This window comes from Phaenicophaeus curvirostris, chromosome 4 (genome assembly GCF_032191515.1).
Source record: "Phaenicophaeus curvirostris isolate KB17595 chromosome 4, BPBGC_Pcur_1.0, whole genome shotgun sequence".
NCBI classification, from domain to species: domain Eukaryota; kingdom Metazoa; phylum Chordata; class Aves; order Cuculiformes; family Cuculidae; genus Phaenicophaeus; species Phaenicophaeus curvirostris.
In genome coordinates this window covers 5,058,820-5,078,511 of record NC_091395.1, presented here as the reverse complement: position 1 = coordinate 5,078,511, position 19,692 = coordinate 5,058,820, and the positions used below count along the sequence as shown (strand labels likewise).

General features: G+C 38.6%; 1 protein-coding gene across 1 annotated transcript in view; it reads right to left on the bottom strand.

The window, feature by feature from the left end:
• Positions 1–1,934: 1,934 nt before the first annotated feature.
• SYNPO2 (synaptopodin 2) overlaps positions 1,935–19,692 on the bottom strand; it is a 90,410-nt gene continuing 72,652 nt past the window's right edge. The window contains exons 4-5 of the mRNA XM_069855179.1: positions 16,726–18,902; positions 1,935–4,823 (exon numbers count right to left, since the gene is read on the bottom strand). Coding sequence (XP_069711280.1) covers positions 4,257–4,823; positions 16,726–18,902 — 2,744 coding nt within the window. The 3' untranslated portion in view covers positions 1,935–4,256. The remainder of the gene's footprint in view (positions 4,824–16,725; positions 18,903–19,692) is intronic.

Sequence of the window (19,692 nt, the reverse complement as noted above, 5' to 3'; positions counted from 1 at the left end):
TGTAATCATGAAAGGAATAATACAGCCTCTCATATAACCTTGTAAACCCTCAAAGAGCAATACTATTAAAATGCAATTGCTAAACTATATCAGTTCCCCAAGTTTTACACGCATCAATCGTTTTTCCAGTGTTGGGGGCAAAATCCTACTTGCTCTACAAATGCAAAAACTGCTTTGTGATTCATGTCATGCAAATGGTGAAGATTTGGTCTGGCTTTTCACAGATGGATTGCACGTGCTGTCCTTATTTCCTTAAGAGCTGGTCACCCAAATAGCCTAAATAGGGTAAAGATTGTGTTCACAAGACATCTCTATATTTATTTCTTTTTTAAATACTATGTTTCAATTAAGAATAAACACCAAGAGAATACAGCAGTGCAGCCCTTATCAACAAACCTACAGGAATTAAATAGAGGTTTAAATGCCTGTAAGGCAGGCAAGTATTTATACTAATTAGATGTTAGTTGTGAGTTTTTACAGTGAGTATGAAAATGTTCAAACAATAAAAGCTGCTCTGGCCATATTATTTTGCCTGGGTACATTGAGCTTCACTGTTTCCTTCCTCTGCTTAGTCAGTATGAAAATGAAATTCTGCTGAATTTGATGAGTTGCCATTTGACCTGATGTTGATTTAAGCTTCTAGAAGCTCATATCAGCATGAGGTCACCGACAGGCAAAGTCACTGAATCTATAAATGGTGCAGGAAAAAGAGATTAGGCTTTACTTGAGTTCAGATTATTTAAACAAACAGACAAGAATTTAGGGAAAACAAAATTGTGTTTCTCATCTGATTGGTCAAATCACTTTATTAAATGATACAATTGACATCTCTGGCATGCACTGTAAAATAAAGTGTCCTTCGCAGTGAGCAAAAAGCCTTTAGAAGTGAAAAGCCTTTTATAAAGATGATACAGTCTTGCTACTAGGCAGAAATGCAATGTGAATAGATATTTGGTTGTGTTAAAGCAAACCAAAAGGAAAACAAATTATGAACAAGACTTGTGAACATCATCATCTAACAAAACTAAAGAAACTAAATTTTCAGTTATATTGTGTATTCAAATACTCTGCGTATTAACAGAGACATCTCTGAGGGTGATCACAAAACCAACATATTTAAAATATCAAGAGACTTTCCCTCACATTTACTGAGCAGATCTGTGCATTCCAAAACAAATGTAAGAAATATTTGCATTAATATATTCATAACTCACACACAACAGTCACAACTATTTGATAGAACGATGCTTTGGTAGTGGAGGAACGGGGTGAAGAATAGAAAGTGAAAAATGCCATGTGGTTCTTCATAAAGCTCTGTATGCAATAATATTTCATTTAGTAGTCTGGGCTTGCTGCTTCCATGGAAGTCAGTACATAGTCTCAATCTGATTTTAGCCTGATTTCCTTTGTAAACAAGGCAATGTGATCTGTCTACATGCCTGTGTGTATGTCTGTCCTCTCATTAATGACTTTGAAAATACATATTTGTTTCATTTCTATGTGGCAGTGGAACAGCTCTCAAAGCTAGTCCATTGCCCGCAGACTTTGTAAAAATAGACATCTGGTGAGTGGCAGATACACTTGCCCGCATTGCTACTGAGAGAAATGCTTCAGTGTAAACTCATTCCTTATTAGATATAAGAGAATTCATATGGGAAAGAGATCTGGGAAATCCACAGAAGGAGGGGAAAAAAACCCCAAGTGTAGTAGATTATGTTAGACACCCGAGTTAATGTATGATAGGAATCGAAGCCATGTGAAACACAACATCTGTAATTCTCTTGTTCACAGTAGTGCTTAATGATGACTTCCTTCTTGTGAACAGAAGAAAATTATAAAGCTACATTTTGGTTTTCTTGAGACACAATGTCAGTGATTCTGTCTGAAACTCTCTGATTCAGACAGAGCTTGAGCCTAGAGTATGTTTTCTGCTGTGCTATATGATCACAGTATTAAAACTTTTTTAATATCACTTTGTATCATAACTTATTTTATTATATCAAAATTTTTAAAATACCGTTGGCATTTTTCAGTTACATGTACCTTAAAATTAAGCACACATTTCCTACTGGTAGATGAATGACCTTAGAATTCACAATTTTAATTCCAATGAGAATTCAAAAGTTAGGCACCTGATTCTGAGAATTAAAATAATTAATAGGATTGGGTAAAAATATGCCTTACTACAAACTCATTAATCTGGTTTCCAGTTTAACCATGTAAAGGATAGTTAAAAACAAAAACCTGGACTTGACTTGGATAAAGGGAATCATTTATTACAGTAATGTGGACCGCAGTTCAGCAGAATATGTAAGCATGACATGATTTTCAGAATGTGAGCCTTCTGTGAAATCCACATTGTATAGTTAAGGCCTTTAATTACTTCGAAGTGTAAATTTCACTGAATGTCACTTTGAATTATAATTTCACTGATATTAAGTGAAAACTTTAGAGGTACTTCCAAGAAGACCGGCTTGGATCCAAAGACAAGCCCTTAAAGCTACCACAGTCCCATTGTTTCAGTGGGAATATTCCCAGTCATGATGAAAGGGAACTCTGCAGAGAAAAATGTATTTTTTTACTACCAGCTTAAACTCATTAAAAGTAATATTTTCTTGTAATTATTTGCTCTTGTGGGAAGTTCCAGGTCAACTGAGCCTGGGTTTAATTTTCCTCTTTTCTTTATAGCAATTATATATATATTTTTTTTTTTATTATTTTATAATTGCTATAATGGAAAATTCTTTGCAGAAGGGAATATTTTGTAGTATATTCTTTCTTTCTGCATATATGTTTTAGTCCTTTCTAATCTAACCACTTTACTCACAGTTGAGAACTTTATTAAAACTAAGGACAGTTAACAGTAATTTTAACTGACTGTGCCTGACAGATCCTTGAAGAATGTCCCACAAAATGAGGAGGATGCAGAGCACTTTGCAAAACTTGGGGTATTCATTTAATGCTTTAACAACATCTAAACTACCCAATAAGCTTGGAATACATATACTTTTAACCACATATTTCTATTGTTTATATAAGCTGTAAATGCAAGATACATATCACCAGCAAAAATTATTTATAATCACCTCTTCGGGTCCATCAAGACAGTTTAATTGTAACCAACCATTCAAATATTTGCTACTTGGACTAGACTCATACCATGTAACACATGTCATAAACTCTCTGTCACATACCGATTTCTAGGTAGAACAGGTATTGTTCTTGATTAACAAAACCAACTTATCTATGTCTTCCAAACCGAGGATACAAATCAAAAGCTTTCTAAACATTGAGCTAACATTGAGCTACCTAGATACTAAGAATAACCGCCCAGCCAGTCACATTGCCAGACACTGAAGCAGTAAATATTCAGCAAGCAGAGCATTTCACAGAGAAATAAAGGCTGTTCAGCCTCTGACTTGTTCAATAGTTTCTTCCAAAATTAACTTGTGATCCAATTTAAATACACTCTAAATATTTTCCTCATCCTTTTGGTTATTCAGGTATCATGGTACTGATCTCTATTCATAACACCTTTCTTCCTGTTTTCAGATTATTTGATTAATTACAATATGTAAAGAATCATAAAAACTACCTTGGATTCCATCTGAAATGAGTGACTGCACAAGACTGCATGTATCAACATGTTATAGGGATTCAGGTACCATGACTGCCGATGCATTTTAACTGTTGCCACAGTAAAAATATTAACTGATATACTTTGTTAGCTCTTTTTTAAAAATGCAGCAAAGAAAACGTATGGCAAATAAGCCAGTGCTTCCATGTATTCCACTTCCATTGGAACATCCCCAAGTCTCGTTATATCTAATACCTTGGAACTCAGATGTCAAGCCTACCCAGAAAACCTACAAGAACCTGTGAAATACCTCTTGCTTTTGAAATGCTCTTATTTTATTTTTTTTTTCACATTAACTTAACTGCAAGCACTTGTACTGTCTCCATCAACATCCTTTCTAGGGTTTTGTATTGAGCACATCGGTTGCCCCACTTTTACCCCATCCCTTACCCCAAGAAATGTTTATTTTTGATGAACCAAACAATCTTAAGTTAGGTGGAAAACTGACTTTAGAGGCTGTTAGCCCTGCAGTCATGTGAAAATTGTGCTCCATTCAGTTTTGCCTCCTCATTTCTTTAGTTCAAGGATGGTCCGGCCAGGAAGAAACTTTCCTTCTCCAACTCAAATCTCAGGCTTGTAAAGTTGGAAGAAGGGAAAACATGCCAGGCCCTTCAGCTGCTCATGTTGGACGCCTCCACCCCCTTGGCTGTGGATTGTAGTTTGAATCAAGCGCTGACAAGCAATAGTCGGACCTGGAATCCATGGACATTATATCAGGATCTGTTCTGGACCGTTGACTGCAGTAAGCGTACTGTGGCTGAGAGCCAGCCTGCTTGGTGGCACTTGAGGGGAGCAGGGAGCCTTTTGGGGCTGATACAAGGCTGGATTGCTTCCCTCTTAGTAAGGCTACACTGCCACTTGGGGCTTGAGGCTTGTAAGAAACTTTTTGCTTCCATTCATCAGGTGGCTCAGGGAGTGTTTTCCTGCGAGCAGCTGATACTACGTTAGCAGCAATGGATTCCTGCATATTTTGGGGCCCAAAAGCTTCATCCACTAGGCCAAGAGGGGATCTTGCCGCTGCTTCCCAGGGAGTTGGTCTCTTGCCAGGCCTGTCGGCAAATGGGTCTGGCTTGCTGAAGTAATCAGGGGCAGGCTGAAATATAAGAGGAGAAGTAGGAGATGTGGATCGAGAAATGAATGAAGAAGGTCTCCCAGGAAGTGATAATGAGCGTCCACTACTTCTTTCCTAGAAAAACAAAATGCAAGTATAGTTACAGGTGTTAAACAACAAAATAGGAAGGCCCTTCACTTCAAAAATGGAACAGACCCTGAAAGCACATGACATCCTGCCAATCTGTTTGTATGTCTGTGGGTACTTTTTAATACTTTAGTTTAGTGGAAAGAGAGGAGGTATTAAAAAGGAAGCAGAGAAAGAAACAGGAACAAAACCAGAGCAAACTGAGCTTTTGAGGAAAGTAAACAGACCAAAGACAGGCTTTTACTGAAAAGGTTCAATTATGTTAGTGACTGTGCAGCTTTTCCACTAATTAACTAGTGTGCCTTGTCCTGAAAGGACCATTCCTAATAACAAAAAAGGAAGTCATGTTGTGTTAGTTCTGTGTGTGCTTACAAGATTCTTTCTAACATGCAGGCACAGCCTAATTTATTTGATAACAAGCTCTGTCTAGGACATCTGTCTGAGAACATATCTTGGGCGATCTCCTGTTAATAAAAGCATTTCTTAGTCTAAAATTATTAGACTTATCCTATTATTCACTTTTCAGATCACAAACACAAAAATTTAAAGACGTTAATGCAGTCATCCACTTAATGCCCTTACAGGATGCCACTTAACCTGGCTTCTTTAAAAGGCAATGCTCTCAAAATTTTAGTACATTCCGACCCATTTATTGGAGCAATCCATTCATATTTGACAAATCCTAATCTTCTTAGTAATGCAGCAGTTTGAAACAGAAACTGTGTTCATGAGAAGGTTCTGCTCCAACAGTCATTTGGCCGCATACAACACAGGTACAGTCTTTTCCCCAAGCCAGATGAGTTCTTTATGTTGCTACACAGGAGAAGTCCATTGTTCTTAGAATAGTCTCTATACATGTGGTTCCTAAACTCATTGATTTACACCCTCTGATTCATATCATGAGTTTTAAATGCCTTTAGCTCTCAAATCCAGTGTGAAATTTCAGGCTGTTTGCCAGAGAATTTGTTCAAATAACATTGGCCTGTGTTACTTTGCTAATTAGCTTCCAAACTTGAAATACTGTGAGTATGATCTTACTACGAACAGATATCTGATCTTACAAGGCACAGCTTATCTAGCTAAGATTCACATAGAAATGTCATGGTTTATAGGCTTTTCTGCCAGAGGATCTTGATGTGTTTAATGAACTTAGAAGACCTCTGCTTCACTCAGGCTTTTAAGTTATGTTTTAATATCAGCCTTTGATATGGGAGATGGAAACTGAGAGACTGCTGTTTTCATTATTTTCAGTCAATTGGGCGTGCTCAGTCTGAATCTCTTTAAGAAAGCATTGAGTGACACACAGAGGTCATGTAATGAGAGTTTTGGCAAGTTTCACAACTAGTACTTTCTAACAGTACTACCCTTTCACCTCTTAGCTATGACCAGCTGCTCCCCATTTGCAGTTCCAGAGAGGAAACTCCCCAACATTATTAATCCTGTCCCCATAGACTTCTGGCAAATTTTCATGAGGTTCTTCTCTGTCCCGAAAAAAATATTTCATTTTGGGCAGCTTAGCTTTGTTAATTTTTAAGAATCCTCATTTAAGCTTTGAGGTGACCAAACATTAAAATGTAGCTGATCACATATAGACAGATCCCAAGTGAGTGCTCTAAGATGGTAGCAGATAAACATGAAAGAATTATCCATCAGTGTAAGTGAATAAAGGAAAAAATAGATTTTTTTCCATATAGATGAAGTTATATACTGTCAAGAATGGATTAAAGTTCCTCCATTTCATCGCCTAATGGGAGGAATTTATTTTTGTTACTTGGAAATCAAGAGTTGAGGTAACAGATCATGCTTGGGGCCAATAGGTGATAGACCTAGACAAGCCAGTCAGAATACTTCTCCTTCCTCTAATGTATTGCAATTTCTTTCTTCACTGAATCCATCGTAAACTGCTTTCAGGATTCTAGAACATCATATGTGCTGAGTAGACAGAAAAATTTCCCTTTATTTAATGGAGATTCCAGTTCCAAGCCCTGCGAATACTTTGTAGACTTCTAGAGCTACGGAGTGAAATGATATTAATTCAAGAAGTATTGCATAAAGTACCTGTCATTTGAAGACAGATAAAGATATTTAGTCTGTTATGTTTAGAGGAACTACCCAGACTTTATCAAGTTGCAGAAGCATCCTTGTGGCCTATTAGTGATAAAGCAGAAGGTAATTTTCTTTGACAGGGTTTAACCAGAGAATAATGAGTTATCAAATGTATTTCACTCTGTCTGAAAAAATGGGGCATTCTAACAAATTATGAAGGAAGAAATTTAACCTGTAAAAGCAGAAATGATGTAGACAAAATCAAATGTTCACATTATAGTAAATTCTACATTTTTTAGAACAGCTGTTTGATCAGATTCAACAGAAAATCAACATTATTAATGGAAAATAAGATATTATTTTATGACAATGGAAACGATTCTATGGATAACTTTGTTATCATACAAGGTAAAGAAAGGGAACTGGCAGAAGAGAGCCTCAATGACCTCATAGAAGAACCCTCCATATGAATCAAACAATAGAATATACAGGAACTAGCAGACAACCGGATTCAGGGATGAGTGTTTTGCTGGCTTGAGAATCTCCTGTATCCTTTATTTGGAAGACCTTAATGAACAAGTGTTTGTATTTCAAATCATATCTATTTCAAGTCCCATCCATTTTGCCAAAGTACTATTTGAAAATACTGGATTTCAATTTGCCAGAATAGCTTATGCATTTTATTTCATTGGTCTTCTAGATCTTGCATATTCATGTGCATTCCTAGGCTTCAGCTTAGTAGTCATCATCTAAGACACATCATCCTGACAGAAAAACTGACTGGGTTATCCAAAGACAGCCCAAGTGGACAGCTTTGTTAGGTACAAAGTAACTTGTTTGGAGATGAGATAAATTGGGTGCCGTGAAGACATTCAATAAATTCTGTATCACTACAGGTAATCAATGATTATTCCTTCTCGATGGTTCAGCTCACATCCAAATCACAGCAAAAAGGTTCCTGCTGCAAGATCGAACTGCCAAACTAGGTTTTTCTGTCTCTAGTGGCACATCTCCATAACAAGTCAACTGAAACTGCCTTCTCACCAGCCTAGGAGACATGTATGATGTTTTCAAAATGAATCAAGAATTCTGTTTTCAAAAATGGGTTGGACTCTTAATAGTCTGTGTCTCAGTGAAGCTCTCTGCAGCGTGGACTCACACGTGATTAAGTCAAAAAAAAGTGAGCGAGGTGTCTTAAGTAATTAAGGCAGCTCTATTTTTATCTGTTCATTATAGTCTTGGTCCTTAATCCCATCTCAAACCACGGTCTAACCTGAGTTAACATTTCACCTGGCTAATGTTTGCACAAAATGGGGACAAAGGAGGAGGAAGTAGATAAAACAGTTGTACTATCTCAAAAATGACTCCGTCTTTATAAAAAGCCCAGGGTGGTGCATTTCTCATTTGCTATCTATGAACTTATAATGGCTACTGCAGTTAGAGACCAAACCACTGAGAAAATGGTAGGACAAAGTAAGTAATACTTGGGGTTTATGCCTTATAGTTCTATCCTTCTTTCCATTTTCTTAAACATAAAAGAAGCCCTTCAGATTTTTAGACTGTATATGGAAGGGAGACATATTGCTCATCTTATTATAGCTTTTTTCATCCCAAACCATTTATAATTTAAACTTTATGTAATGAGAAAAATAATTTCTCTCTGAAATGCTGTCAGCTCTGGAGTAAAATCTACAGCAACTTTACAACAGAAATACCAAAACTTTTGAAATAAAATAGAAAAAATCATCTATTTGAAACTCTGGAAATAATTTATAGCAGGCTAAAATTGGAATGCAGCGTTTTGATTAACAGGGTTACTAATGGCTGGAGAGCCAGGGAGTCTTACCTGTCTAACAATTAAAGCCTTGTCAGTGGCTGTACTGAGACTGGTAAGAGGTTAGAATCCCATCATTCACATCTGATCCAAGCTTCGTCAAAGCTCTTGTGAAGAGCTTGCTTTCAAACACATATAGAGAACTCTAGAACTGGAGACTAATTTATTTTAAGTTCAGCTTGTTTATACTGGTGGTATTGCTCCAGGTGAAAACAATCTTGTTTTCATCATTAGCATTCAAACTCATGGAACAGTTACCATCAATCCCCTTATACAGGCTTTGACTTAGATTCCACATTTGACAATGAAGTCCTTTCTAGTTGTCAAGTTATGGTGGAAGAGCAAAGTAATAGATTAGAATTAGGCCATCACTACTGAAAAATGACTACATGGAAAAGAAGCACAAGAGAACTGCTAACCTGTCCTAAATTAGTGATGCAGGTAGGTCACTTTGCACCTCTGTAGATGAAAGTGCTTTCTATTACCATTTAATCTTTATCTATATACAATTATCAAAATACAATACAGTTGTGCCTATAAAAAGTAAGTGGCTGAAACTTTTTTGGCCACAGGCATCTTAGCTTTCTTTGGAATAGACAGCTTATTTCTTGTAAGGAGAATATTTGCTGCCATCTTCTGGACTTTTATATTACATAGCCTTGTAGGTCTTAGAAAGTGAAACATTCGTGAACAAGCATTCGAAAAACAAGAGCAGAGTTGGTCCTAGTTTCTGACCTTGCTGTTTTGTATGAACAAAATTTATATAGAGTAAAGGTTAATGATTTTTTTTTCCTAAAATCAGGGAAAATAAGTATTAATTATATTGTAATACTTGAAGGTGGTAGCACTGTTGTTGCGGAACATATCTAAACTAAAAGAGAAACTATCCAGTCCCTATAATTTCTTTATCAAATCTTTTGAAACTGAACTTTTCAGTCTTAGGTTTTTATTATTTACTTCACCCCAAATGATCCAACCATTTCAGATGCCTTTCAACCAAATGAACCTATAGAGTTCAGCCATTTCAAGGAGTGAGAGCAGGGAAAAATTTGTGTCATTGTCACAGAATTCTAGCATCCTTTTTGTTGAAAAAAATGATACCAGTACATGCATTAAAACTGGTTGGAGACTAATCTGTGTATATGAAGGGTCTCATATTTCCATGCAGACTTACCTATGTGTATTGAACCTGAGCTCAATAGGCTGGCTGCCCCTTGACAGAGCCCAGGACATCCTGCCTGGGCCCAGGCAGCCTTGTGGGAGAGAACTTCTGATTTGAATACAGGGGGGAGAAGCCGATTTTCAACAGGGTGGAAGAAACAGACGAGGGAAGGACAGAGAAGACACTGGACAAAGTAAAAGCAGGAGCTGGCAAGACTTGGTACAGAAGGAAAATCCGTATTCAGCATTGGCTTGGAGAGTGGTGAGACAAGGACCTGTTAGCCAAGGTTCCTGAGCTTGGATGAGAAGCTTAAAGCACAGAAGATTGACCTGTGTAGCTAGCAACAAGGCTACAATAGGTGACCAGGGAAAGAAGAAGATTAGTTCATGGGGCAAAGAAGGTTCATTTGGGGAAAAGAACCTGTGCACATGCTTTCCTCCAGACTTCCAGGGAAATTTCTTTTCCCAGAGGAATCAAGTTTGTCCTTCCTTGGAACCTCTACTGTCTGAAAAGCCTGTGAAGCCCCTTCGGAAACGTGTGTCATCCTCCCCATAATGTGAAATTAAAAATAGTTTGTTGAGGTCGTTGCAAACAGGAATAGACCTTTTCCTCTGAAAACTGCAGAGGATAACAGGGCACTTGGTTAGCGTGCTGCATAAAGGAAAATATTTTGACAGCCTTACTCAAGCAAATGTTAAAGCCATATCATCATATGATTAGTCTTAGCTTGTAAGGGAAGAGTTCAAGTCTGCTCCTGTAGAAATCCTTCAATATTTCACTGAGTTTCAGGATTTTTCCTGATTTTTAAATCATTTGACAAGAAAACTGAGGTGCTTCCCTTAGAACCATAGAATCATAGAATCATTTGGTTGGAAAAGACCTTTGAGACCAAGTCCAACTGTACCTGTCACTACTGAACCATACCCCTGAGCATCTCACCCACCCATCTTTTAAATCCCTCCAGAATGAGGACTCAACCACATCCCAGGGCCTTCTCTGCCAGTACCTGAGAACCCTTTCAGTGAAGAAATTCTTCCTACTGTCTAATTTGAACCTCAAAGCCTTAGTAAGCAACCAGCCTGAAAAGCCATTGACAAATGCAGCACTCATATGATTCCAGCTCCTTTCTTAGGTAATCACAAAAGGTAATGTTTTTATAAAGTAAGAACAGTCGTTGTTGAGGTGCTATGAAGCTGTGACGGTGGCAGCAAGTGTGCTGTGAAATTAGCAGGCTCATGTATTTTCCTAAGGAATCTACCAGTGGTGAGTAACTCAGAGCTTCTGAATACACAAGGTTTTGAAGATCTTGTCAAGTTTCTTCTTTGTATAACATTTCTATTTCAAGCTGGGTAGACTTGTTCTAAAATAACATTATGCCAAGCTGTGTGATTAAGGCTTGCGCTTGCCATGCCAAACTGCCGAAGTGATAAATGGCGTCCTGGCTGCTTGACTCCAGGCAATGAATGTTGCATCATATTTTGTTAAAAAGGCAAGACTGGTAGAGTGGATCTTTTTATAACCAATCTTTTTCTATTCTTGAAGCTACATAATCTGGAAAAAAGATGCTGGAAAAAGGCAGGAGAAAGACTTTACAAATTGTCAGTTGCAAAGAGTGCTGTTGTTTAACCTCATAGTGTGCATTGGGTTCCCCACAGAGCGGCAAAGCGTGATGGTTGGGCTGTTTCTTTGTTGAGGTGTGTCCTGGATACTTGATAAAGAGTGCTGCACCCAGGTCACAGCATCTGGTGTCAAGTTCTCTTTGTAATTGCTTATCATCTTTTATCAGAGTTCACCTTAGCACTTTGCAAAACTCTCATGTATAGGAACTATCTAGGACAACGTGTTGTCTCAGAGCAATAGTTGATTGATAGGGCCTGCTTTTTTAAAAGTGCACTTTTTTCTTTTTACTGGGTATTAGCATGCTGGCTCTTTCACAATATATTTTTGTAAAGGAAAAAAATCATGCCGAGTGATGCGAGCACTCTGTCATCCAAGAATAATCTAGAAAATTTCAACAGAAGGCTGGAAATAGTCAGCTATCTCTGTGCAGAATAATTAAACCCTTCTTGCTGATCATTCTTCTTCAGTATTTCATGATCCTCCATTCAGTATTTTTATCCCTGCTTTTTTCCTGGAGTTTTTCCCCACTTCTTGGCTCCCTCTAATCCTAGCAGTTTTTTCTGTCAAAATTGCTCCTCTGCCACTAAGCACTCATTTTCCACACACCAGCCCCTCACTTCATAATTTTGGTGCCTGATGAAACCTCAACCTGTTAGTATTTCTTTACTTTAAGTACAAATTGGTGTAAATTCTGAATATTCATTTTATTTTGAATAATAGCAGCACTTTGCCAAAAAGAATATAAGGGCAGTGCCGCATGAGTGCTGTGGTGGCAGCAAAATGGGACACTGCACTTTTAGGGCTAGTTTTGTCTCTCAGCTCTTGAATATCTCATGTAAAATGAGGCATACAACATAAAATAAATAAAATAAAGGTAGGCGCACAAAATTGGGGTTGTTGCAAGAAGATTTCAGATGAAGTTTGACTGATCTCAAAGTGAATTTTAAGTGTGTCTAGGAGAGAACTAGGCATTCCCTGCTGCAAGTCTTGATATGAGTGTGTTATAAAGTCCATTGGCCAGGTGCTTTTCAAACCAAGCAGCTTATTATCACTGGATATTGTCAGCTGTCTTAGGACACTGACTAAAATTATTTCTTCCATAAGAGAGCAGAAAGCAAAAGAATTGTAAGAGATTTTGATGTTTAGTCTGTAAATGTTCCTACATTTGAAATATCTTTCTGTGTGTTTCATGTTATCCTTAACTGAGCAGGAACATGGCTAGGGTGGTTTTCCTAGAGAAGGGGAGTGAAGCAAAGAAGAGGGGTTAAGTTTGTCCAAGAACTAAATTTTGGCTTTTATTTGTGCAACAGAAATTTTAACTTTCTGTCTAAAAGCTGCTCCCATTCAAAACAAAACGTTTCAATTCAGGTTCTATAACAAGTTTTATACCTGAATCATGGACTGAAAGTATGCAAACCCTTGACTGAGGTACCTGTTTTAATGAAAAGGCTGTCTAGAATGTGAGATCCAAACCGGTTCAGTATAAAACCTCCAGCATGTGCTATAATTAAATGTGCTAAAACCAACATAAAATTCTTGAATTCCACTTTTAATGTGAGCGTACTGGAAGCATTGCTATTAGAGGTGGCCTAAAATTCACTGTTAAATATACTTACATTGTAAACGTAACAATTGCATCTCAGTAGCCTTGTCATATTGTATTAAACAATTCTGATAGCTCTGTCAGAAAAATATTTAGAAAAGATCACTGCCCTTTCAAAGTGGAGTTTCAGGTGGTTTCTCTCTGCACAAGTTGTTTATTTTCTTGAAATTTCACCTATATTTGACATCGCTGCTAGCTTTTAATTTGGACACATGACAATGAACAACTCAGCTTTCCTCTAAATATCTGCTTCACAAGAGATTACCATTTGGATTAAACTGTCACTTTAAGTAGGCTTGTCTTCCTAAATATTAATAAGAATCACAGACTTACCTGATTAGTAAAGAAAGTCTTGAAGCCAAGTTGGATCCAAGCACTATATGTGTAGAATGATGTGTGTGTATGAAATTGGATTCAGAGTTGGACTTTGAACATGATTTTCAAAAGGTCCTAGCTGAGTTAAGAGGACTAGAATCAAGGGGGCTTTCACTTTTAATGCTTAGTGGTGCTTTAAAAATTGTCTTGTTATTGCTGTAGGACATATGAAATACTTCTCCTGGAATAAAATACCAAATGTGATCAAAATCCAAATTTTCAGCATAGATGCACTGCTTTTTCTTTTGGTCAAAGTAAAGAGAAGATAAACTAAAAGCTGTATTTTATATTGCTGTCACAGAAGCAGAATTTTTGCCTATTGCTAGAAACATGCATGTGGTTTAGTTGACTTCCTGAGTGAATTTTTGAGTTGGGCTGAAAATGAAAGACAAAGCAAATTTGTTTTAAAGATGACTATTATGCATTTCTGTCTTCCAAGTGAATTTAGTTCTAGACAGATGACTCGGGAAACTGAAATGTTTTGTTTCAGTCTACAGCTCTCCTCTAGCTCCTCTTAACTTGACCTTTGTCTTTCTGGAGAGCTGACTTCCTTTGGTTGAGGTCATATCCCAGTTTTACCTCCTGTTTCTTCTGCTGATAATTAGAATAACAATGCTTTTTATTTCTTACTTAGAAAATGGCATGCCAGGTAGGCCCATGTAAATCTAGAAGTAATTCACATATTTCACACGGGATACTCAGTCGCTGCTGATGGATTCCAAAAGTTACTGACTTGAGGCAGTGGAGATGATGGCCATGTGGTGTGAGCTGCTGTATTATGTAGGTAGCCACAGGCATCAACATCAACACTTGTAGTGGAAGTACATAACTGCTAAAAAACTCCTCATTAAGGAAACATTCTTGGGGTGGTAGGGTGAGCAAGTGCGGAAACGTGATTATAATTTACAGATGTATTTTACAGGAGGAGACTGTAAGTAAAAATAGGTAAGGCAATATGAGGCTGATTGGGTTTCTATGTCTCTCTGTGGCAGCACTATCTTTGGTAGAGTATCTTTATTCCAAGCAGATACTAGTATCTTAAACTTCTACCTCAAATAGTATATGTAACTCCTGCTGGAGGGGAAGGAAGGAGGCAGGAAAGGGAAGTAGAAAGAGAAAGAGAAGGAGAAGGGGAAGGGGAAAGGGAAAGGAAGGGAGGGAAGGGAGATTTCATATTAGCAGGGTAGAATAGAAAATAGATTTCCCCTTAAATCTGCTGTCAGTCTGTTCATGTAAGTGAAAACACAAAAATAGCAACCAAAGCAAAGAAAAAAACCCCAAAACAGGCGGAGAGGAGAGGGACAAGTTTAATGATAGAGGAAAAATACAGATATTGACAGTGGAAAACAGATAGAAGGGAGATCTCCAAAGGATTAAAATAATGCTACTTTTTATTTCTAGGTAAATGCAGTATAATTCTTTCTTGAGTTTCCCAGCCTACTTTTATTGTCAAAATTTCCCATCATTTGCCCAGAATTTTAAGAGAGAGATGGATCACTTGGTCAGCTTCTCATAATGGTATCCCAATCCAAAATTTAAAGGGGAGAGGAGAATTTTGGAGGTTCAGAATTCAGAGGAGTGATTTTTATTGGCTTGATTAGACTTTTATTGTACTGCTTTCTGCATGTACAACAAAACACATTCTTCTCAAGTTTGGTTGCAGTTTGAGTTACCATCATGGGATCAAACTAAGGAGATTTTGTTCATACTGGGAAACGCTTTCTTCGTCAAGAGAGGTAGTTCTATTAAAACCCTTGTGATATAACAGACCCATAAACTGGTAGCTGGCTAAATGATAGTTTAAACAAGTACATCAACATATTCTGCTGCCTTTATTCACAGAGTGAGACTTTATTCTTTAGCCTCACACTTGGGATGGATTTTTGTGTGAAAGAGCACTTTGTTTCAGACCTAGCACCACTGATGTTAACAGGACTGCTAAACTATTCAAATATAGCTCCTTAATTTCAGCAAGATTGTATATTCACTGTGATATTATACAACAGGTTGCAAGACCACAAATTCTTAGAGATTTCCTACAGTAGCAGTATTTCAATACTTAGTCCCCAGTATGACAAGTAAAAGGTGGAAGTATAAGACCAGAGTAAAAAGATTTAAGGTGACAAGAAGCACTGTGAAGCCCCAAGTGAAAACAGTAAAATATATACAAGAGACCAATAGGAAGACATGGTCATATTTATGAATTACTGTTAAGTGCTAATTTCTGTGGCTTATGCTTCTCTGGATGTGAGAATCAGCACTCTTGAAATGTGTATCCCTTCAGTTCTCAGTCACTGTGCTGTCACAAGAAACTAACACATTACATTGCATCTGCAAAACCCAGCTCACCTCTCTGACTGTTCAATAATTTTGGTTTTCTGGCTTCTATCTTACCTGCTGGATTCAAGGCAAGCTTTGGCTAAAAATACATCAACGCTTGGGATGTGAAATTTCCCCAAAATGGGAAATCTTTAACAATTTTTGCAGCTGTCTTTCCACTTCTTTTAGTCTTTAAAACACTCTAACATCTCTTATAGAACATTCTCTGCAAAGTCACAGAGGCAATTCATGATTTTGGATCACAGCTGATCCACATGGCTTACAAACTAAGCCCCTGGCCGACCAACCAGGTTCCCATGGAAGGACCTTAGAGCCAGGACAGATTCTGCTTGAATTCAGTGGGGCTCTGTGCCGGCGGAAGGTCTATCCACTTATTTTCTGCTAGTGATCAGTCAGAGTCTAACACTGTATCTATTTTATGCTATGTTACTAATACATATTACTATTAATATCATTTAATAAGGCACTTCTTTAAAAAATAAAAAGTCCTCAAAACCCTAGGTCATTAGAACATCATTAGGCAGGGGAGAAGAAAGAAAGTTCTTCTCTATTAATTTGACATACTGGGAACGTTGCTTACTGTTGTGTCTGTTGCAGTAGTCCTAAAGCAAAAACCTAGTGTCCTGCTTACTTAATACAATGGTATCTATTCCTTTCAAGATGTTACATATATAAAGCAAATGACAATATGCATAAATGTGCTAAAATTTATGTCTGTTTTGATTCCTTACAACAGTTCAAATATTTTGGACCCAGGTTTGAGGTGACACATCTGACATTATTAAGCTAAGGAATACTGCTGGCATTATTTCTGTGCCAGGTTACCACTGCAAAAAAACTGATTGCAAGCAAAATGGACACTAAGTTTCAGCTATAAGGTTTACTCTACAATAGTTGATGGCTTCCACACCTGTGCAATGACGCCAGCTTTCTTTGCTGAAAATTTTGGCCTCGGAGCAGTAAACAAGGAAGATGTGGTGATTTCTGGCTTAGAAAATGCAGAGTAGCCTGTAGGTGAGTACGATTCATTTACTGGGATAGAGGCGTTTGACTGGAACGAAGGTTGTGAACTGTAGGCTGGCACGGAGTACACTGAAGATGCCCGAGCATTAGTAGGAGAGCCAGCACTAGGTGGTCTTAAAGGTACAGCTTGCTTTGAAGTGGACAGCTTTGATGTCTGCTTAAGACTAAGGCCTTCCTTAGTACTAGGAGGTTGAAAAGTAAATAAAGATGCATCGAGCTGATAAGGTTTGTGTTTCATAATATCCAAAGCGTTGAGACCTTTCTTAGGTTTTCTTTTTGTATTTTTGGTAGCAGCAGTGGACTTTGAGGACTTGGTAGCACCAGGAGGATAAGATGGGCAGTGGATGGGATTATAAGCTACGGGTGGAGGTGCTCGGACATTAGATGAATATTTCCAAGAAGCTGGTAAAGATGGAGTTGGAGATGAGGCTCGTGCCATGTTTGCCTGCACAGTCTCTGAATCTACCACATACTTCTCCATTCGGGAATGCCTTCTGGCAAATAACTGTGCTCCTCTTCCACTCATAGCTGGTGGCATCTCAAAGGGTGGCTTTGTTCCTCCGGCACTTGGTGTGACTGGCGTTGTCTTGGGTGTATGGTTTGGACTTGCTAGGGTTGCCTGAGGCCCTTTGAAAGGACCAGCTAGGTCGAGAGTACTGGGGGGATGGGCAGGAGAAGAAGGAAGCTGTGGAGATTTGAGTGGTGCGGGATATGCTGCCTGAGGTGAGGCTGGTGCTGGGAAAGAAGGAGCCTTGTTAGAAGCTGCAGCTGAAGGTGACCAAACTGGTGAAACTGGAGTACCAGCAGTAGGAGAGACCTTGAGTGAAGGCTTTGGAGCAACAGGAGGAGGGGCCTTTTGTTTAGATGCTTGAGTCTGCATGAAATTGCAAGCTTCTGCTCCCAAACTGAGGTAGTCTTCTTCAGGTCCTGACTCAAAACCAGCTCCAGTACCTTTTTTTCCCTCTGAATTGTGTACAAGGGACAGCAGGGCAGGATTAGGATTTATTTTGGGTGCTTCTTTGAAAGTGAACATAGGTTTTGAAGTGCTTCTTCTCTTTGCCTCCTGCAGTATCCCAGTTCTTTTGGCTGGCACCGCAATCCTTTCGTCTCTGGATGCTATGTGTTCTGTTGGCTCGGTGAGTGACCACACAGCTGGGGCAGCTCTGCTGGCTACAGGAGCTGAAACAGGTCTGTACAAATCCCCAGGGGGTGAGCTGATAGAGCAGTAAGGGGGTGGTGCTGAAAGAGGACTAGTGACATTTCTTGTGGGTGAAAATGGTGCAGCTGCTCGATTTTGAACGCCAGAAGAGAAGGGTTTAGCTGTTTTATTCAAAGATGCTGCTCTTTGAGCTTCAGAGGACCGAAAAGAGAGGTTTGCGTCTGGTGCTAAGCCAAAGCCATTTTGGTGTACCACTTTGCTATGATTCTGGCTCATGTCTGTGTAGGTTTTACTCACAGAGGTCTGCTGTCTTGACATTTCTTCCTCTTTTGTTTGGTAAACTGAAGAGCTTACTTGCTGGAAGCTCTCTGACATGCTGGCTTCCCTTCGTTCCTCTGTATGCGCTGTGCGTGCCTTCATCTCCTCCTGCTCAGCTGTGATCTGATCCATCCTCTGCCGCCTCTTGGCAAACATGAGGGCCCCTTTTCCTGTGCTCTCTGGAAGCGTCTGCATCTCGTCTCCACTTTTTGTCTTCTTTTCAACCTCAAGTAGACCGCTGTCCCAGTCAAATGTCACAATCTTACCGTCCTTGTCAATGTCTGAGAAGAAATCTTCATCTATTTCTGACTCACTTGTTGCAAGCAAACTCACTTCAAAAGTATTTTCTTTGTCCCCTTCTTCACCTTCACCTTCACCTTCTTCGCCCTCGTCTTCGTCACGTTCTAACTCCCCAGTACCGTAGCTAACTAAAGTATATTTCCTCGCCCTTTGGCGACGCTTCTTGAACATCAACACCCCCTTGGAATTGGGATTGGGAGCTGCTGTCAACAGCAGTGCAATACTTTTACATTTAGATTTGGCTTCTTTGACCTGTTTCTCTGACAGACTCTCACTTCGCCGGAGCCCTGTGTAAGGAGCACACATTTAATTGTACGCATCTCAGAAAAATACAAGGAGACTAATAAAAAAATTGTTCTGCATTTACCTGTTCTGAAATTAATCTGCTGTCCCTTTCTCCTATATTAAAACACTTATTTTCTTTCGCATGGAGAGGTCATCATACTTAAGCTTTTCCCACAATATCATCTATGTTTTAAATTCCATACTCAGCATTCCCTAGAGTCACACCCATGCGAGTCCAAAGGCTACGTCACTTTCTTTAGAACTTCCTTAGTTTAACAGGAACGTTACGTGTGTCTTTATTTCTAGTGTTATGGATTCCCATAAGTAATCTCAGCAGCATGAGGCAGACAGTATTTTCTCATTTATTCCGTTTCTACAGTCTGGTATTGACCAAGTGTTCGACCACAGTTCCTAGGCTTACAGCAAACATTCCCAGCCAGGCAGGCCCCTGGCTGCTTAATATCCGAGACCAAATGAAACTGAGACTATTCTGTCTGATGGTGGCAGCACCTTCTGCCTTCTATGTGTTTATTTTACTCATACGCATTACAACATGTGTACCGTTGATAAAAGTCAGTATGCTTCTGTATAATAGCTATTTAAATGCAATTATGCATCTGAAAAGGCATATACAGAAACTATCAGCATTGACTTTCAGCTCCTTGGAAGGCATGGGAATTTGTCGGTGGTACTCAATGAAAGCAGATTTTAGTCTTTCAACAAGCCTTAATCTTTTGTTTGAAACATAATCCAAATTTTTATGGGATATAAGAGCTCCATAATATTTATTTG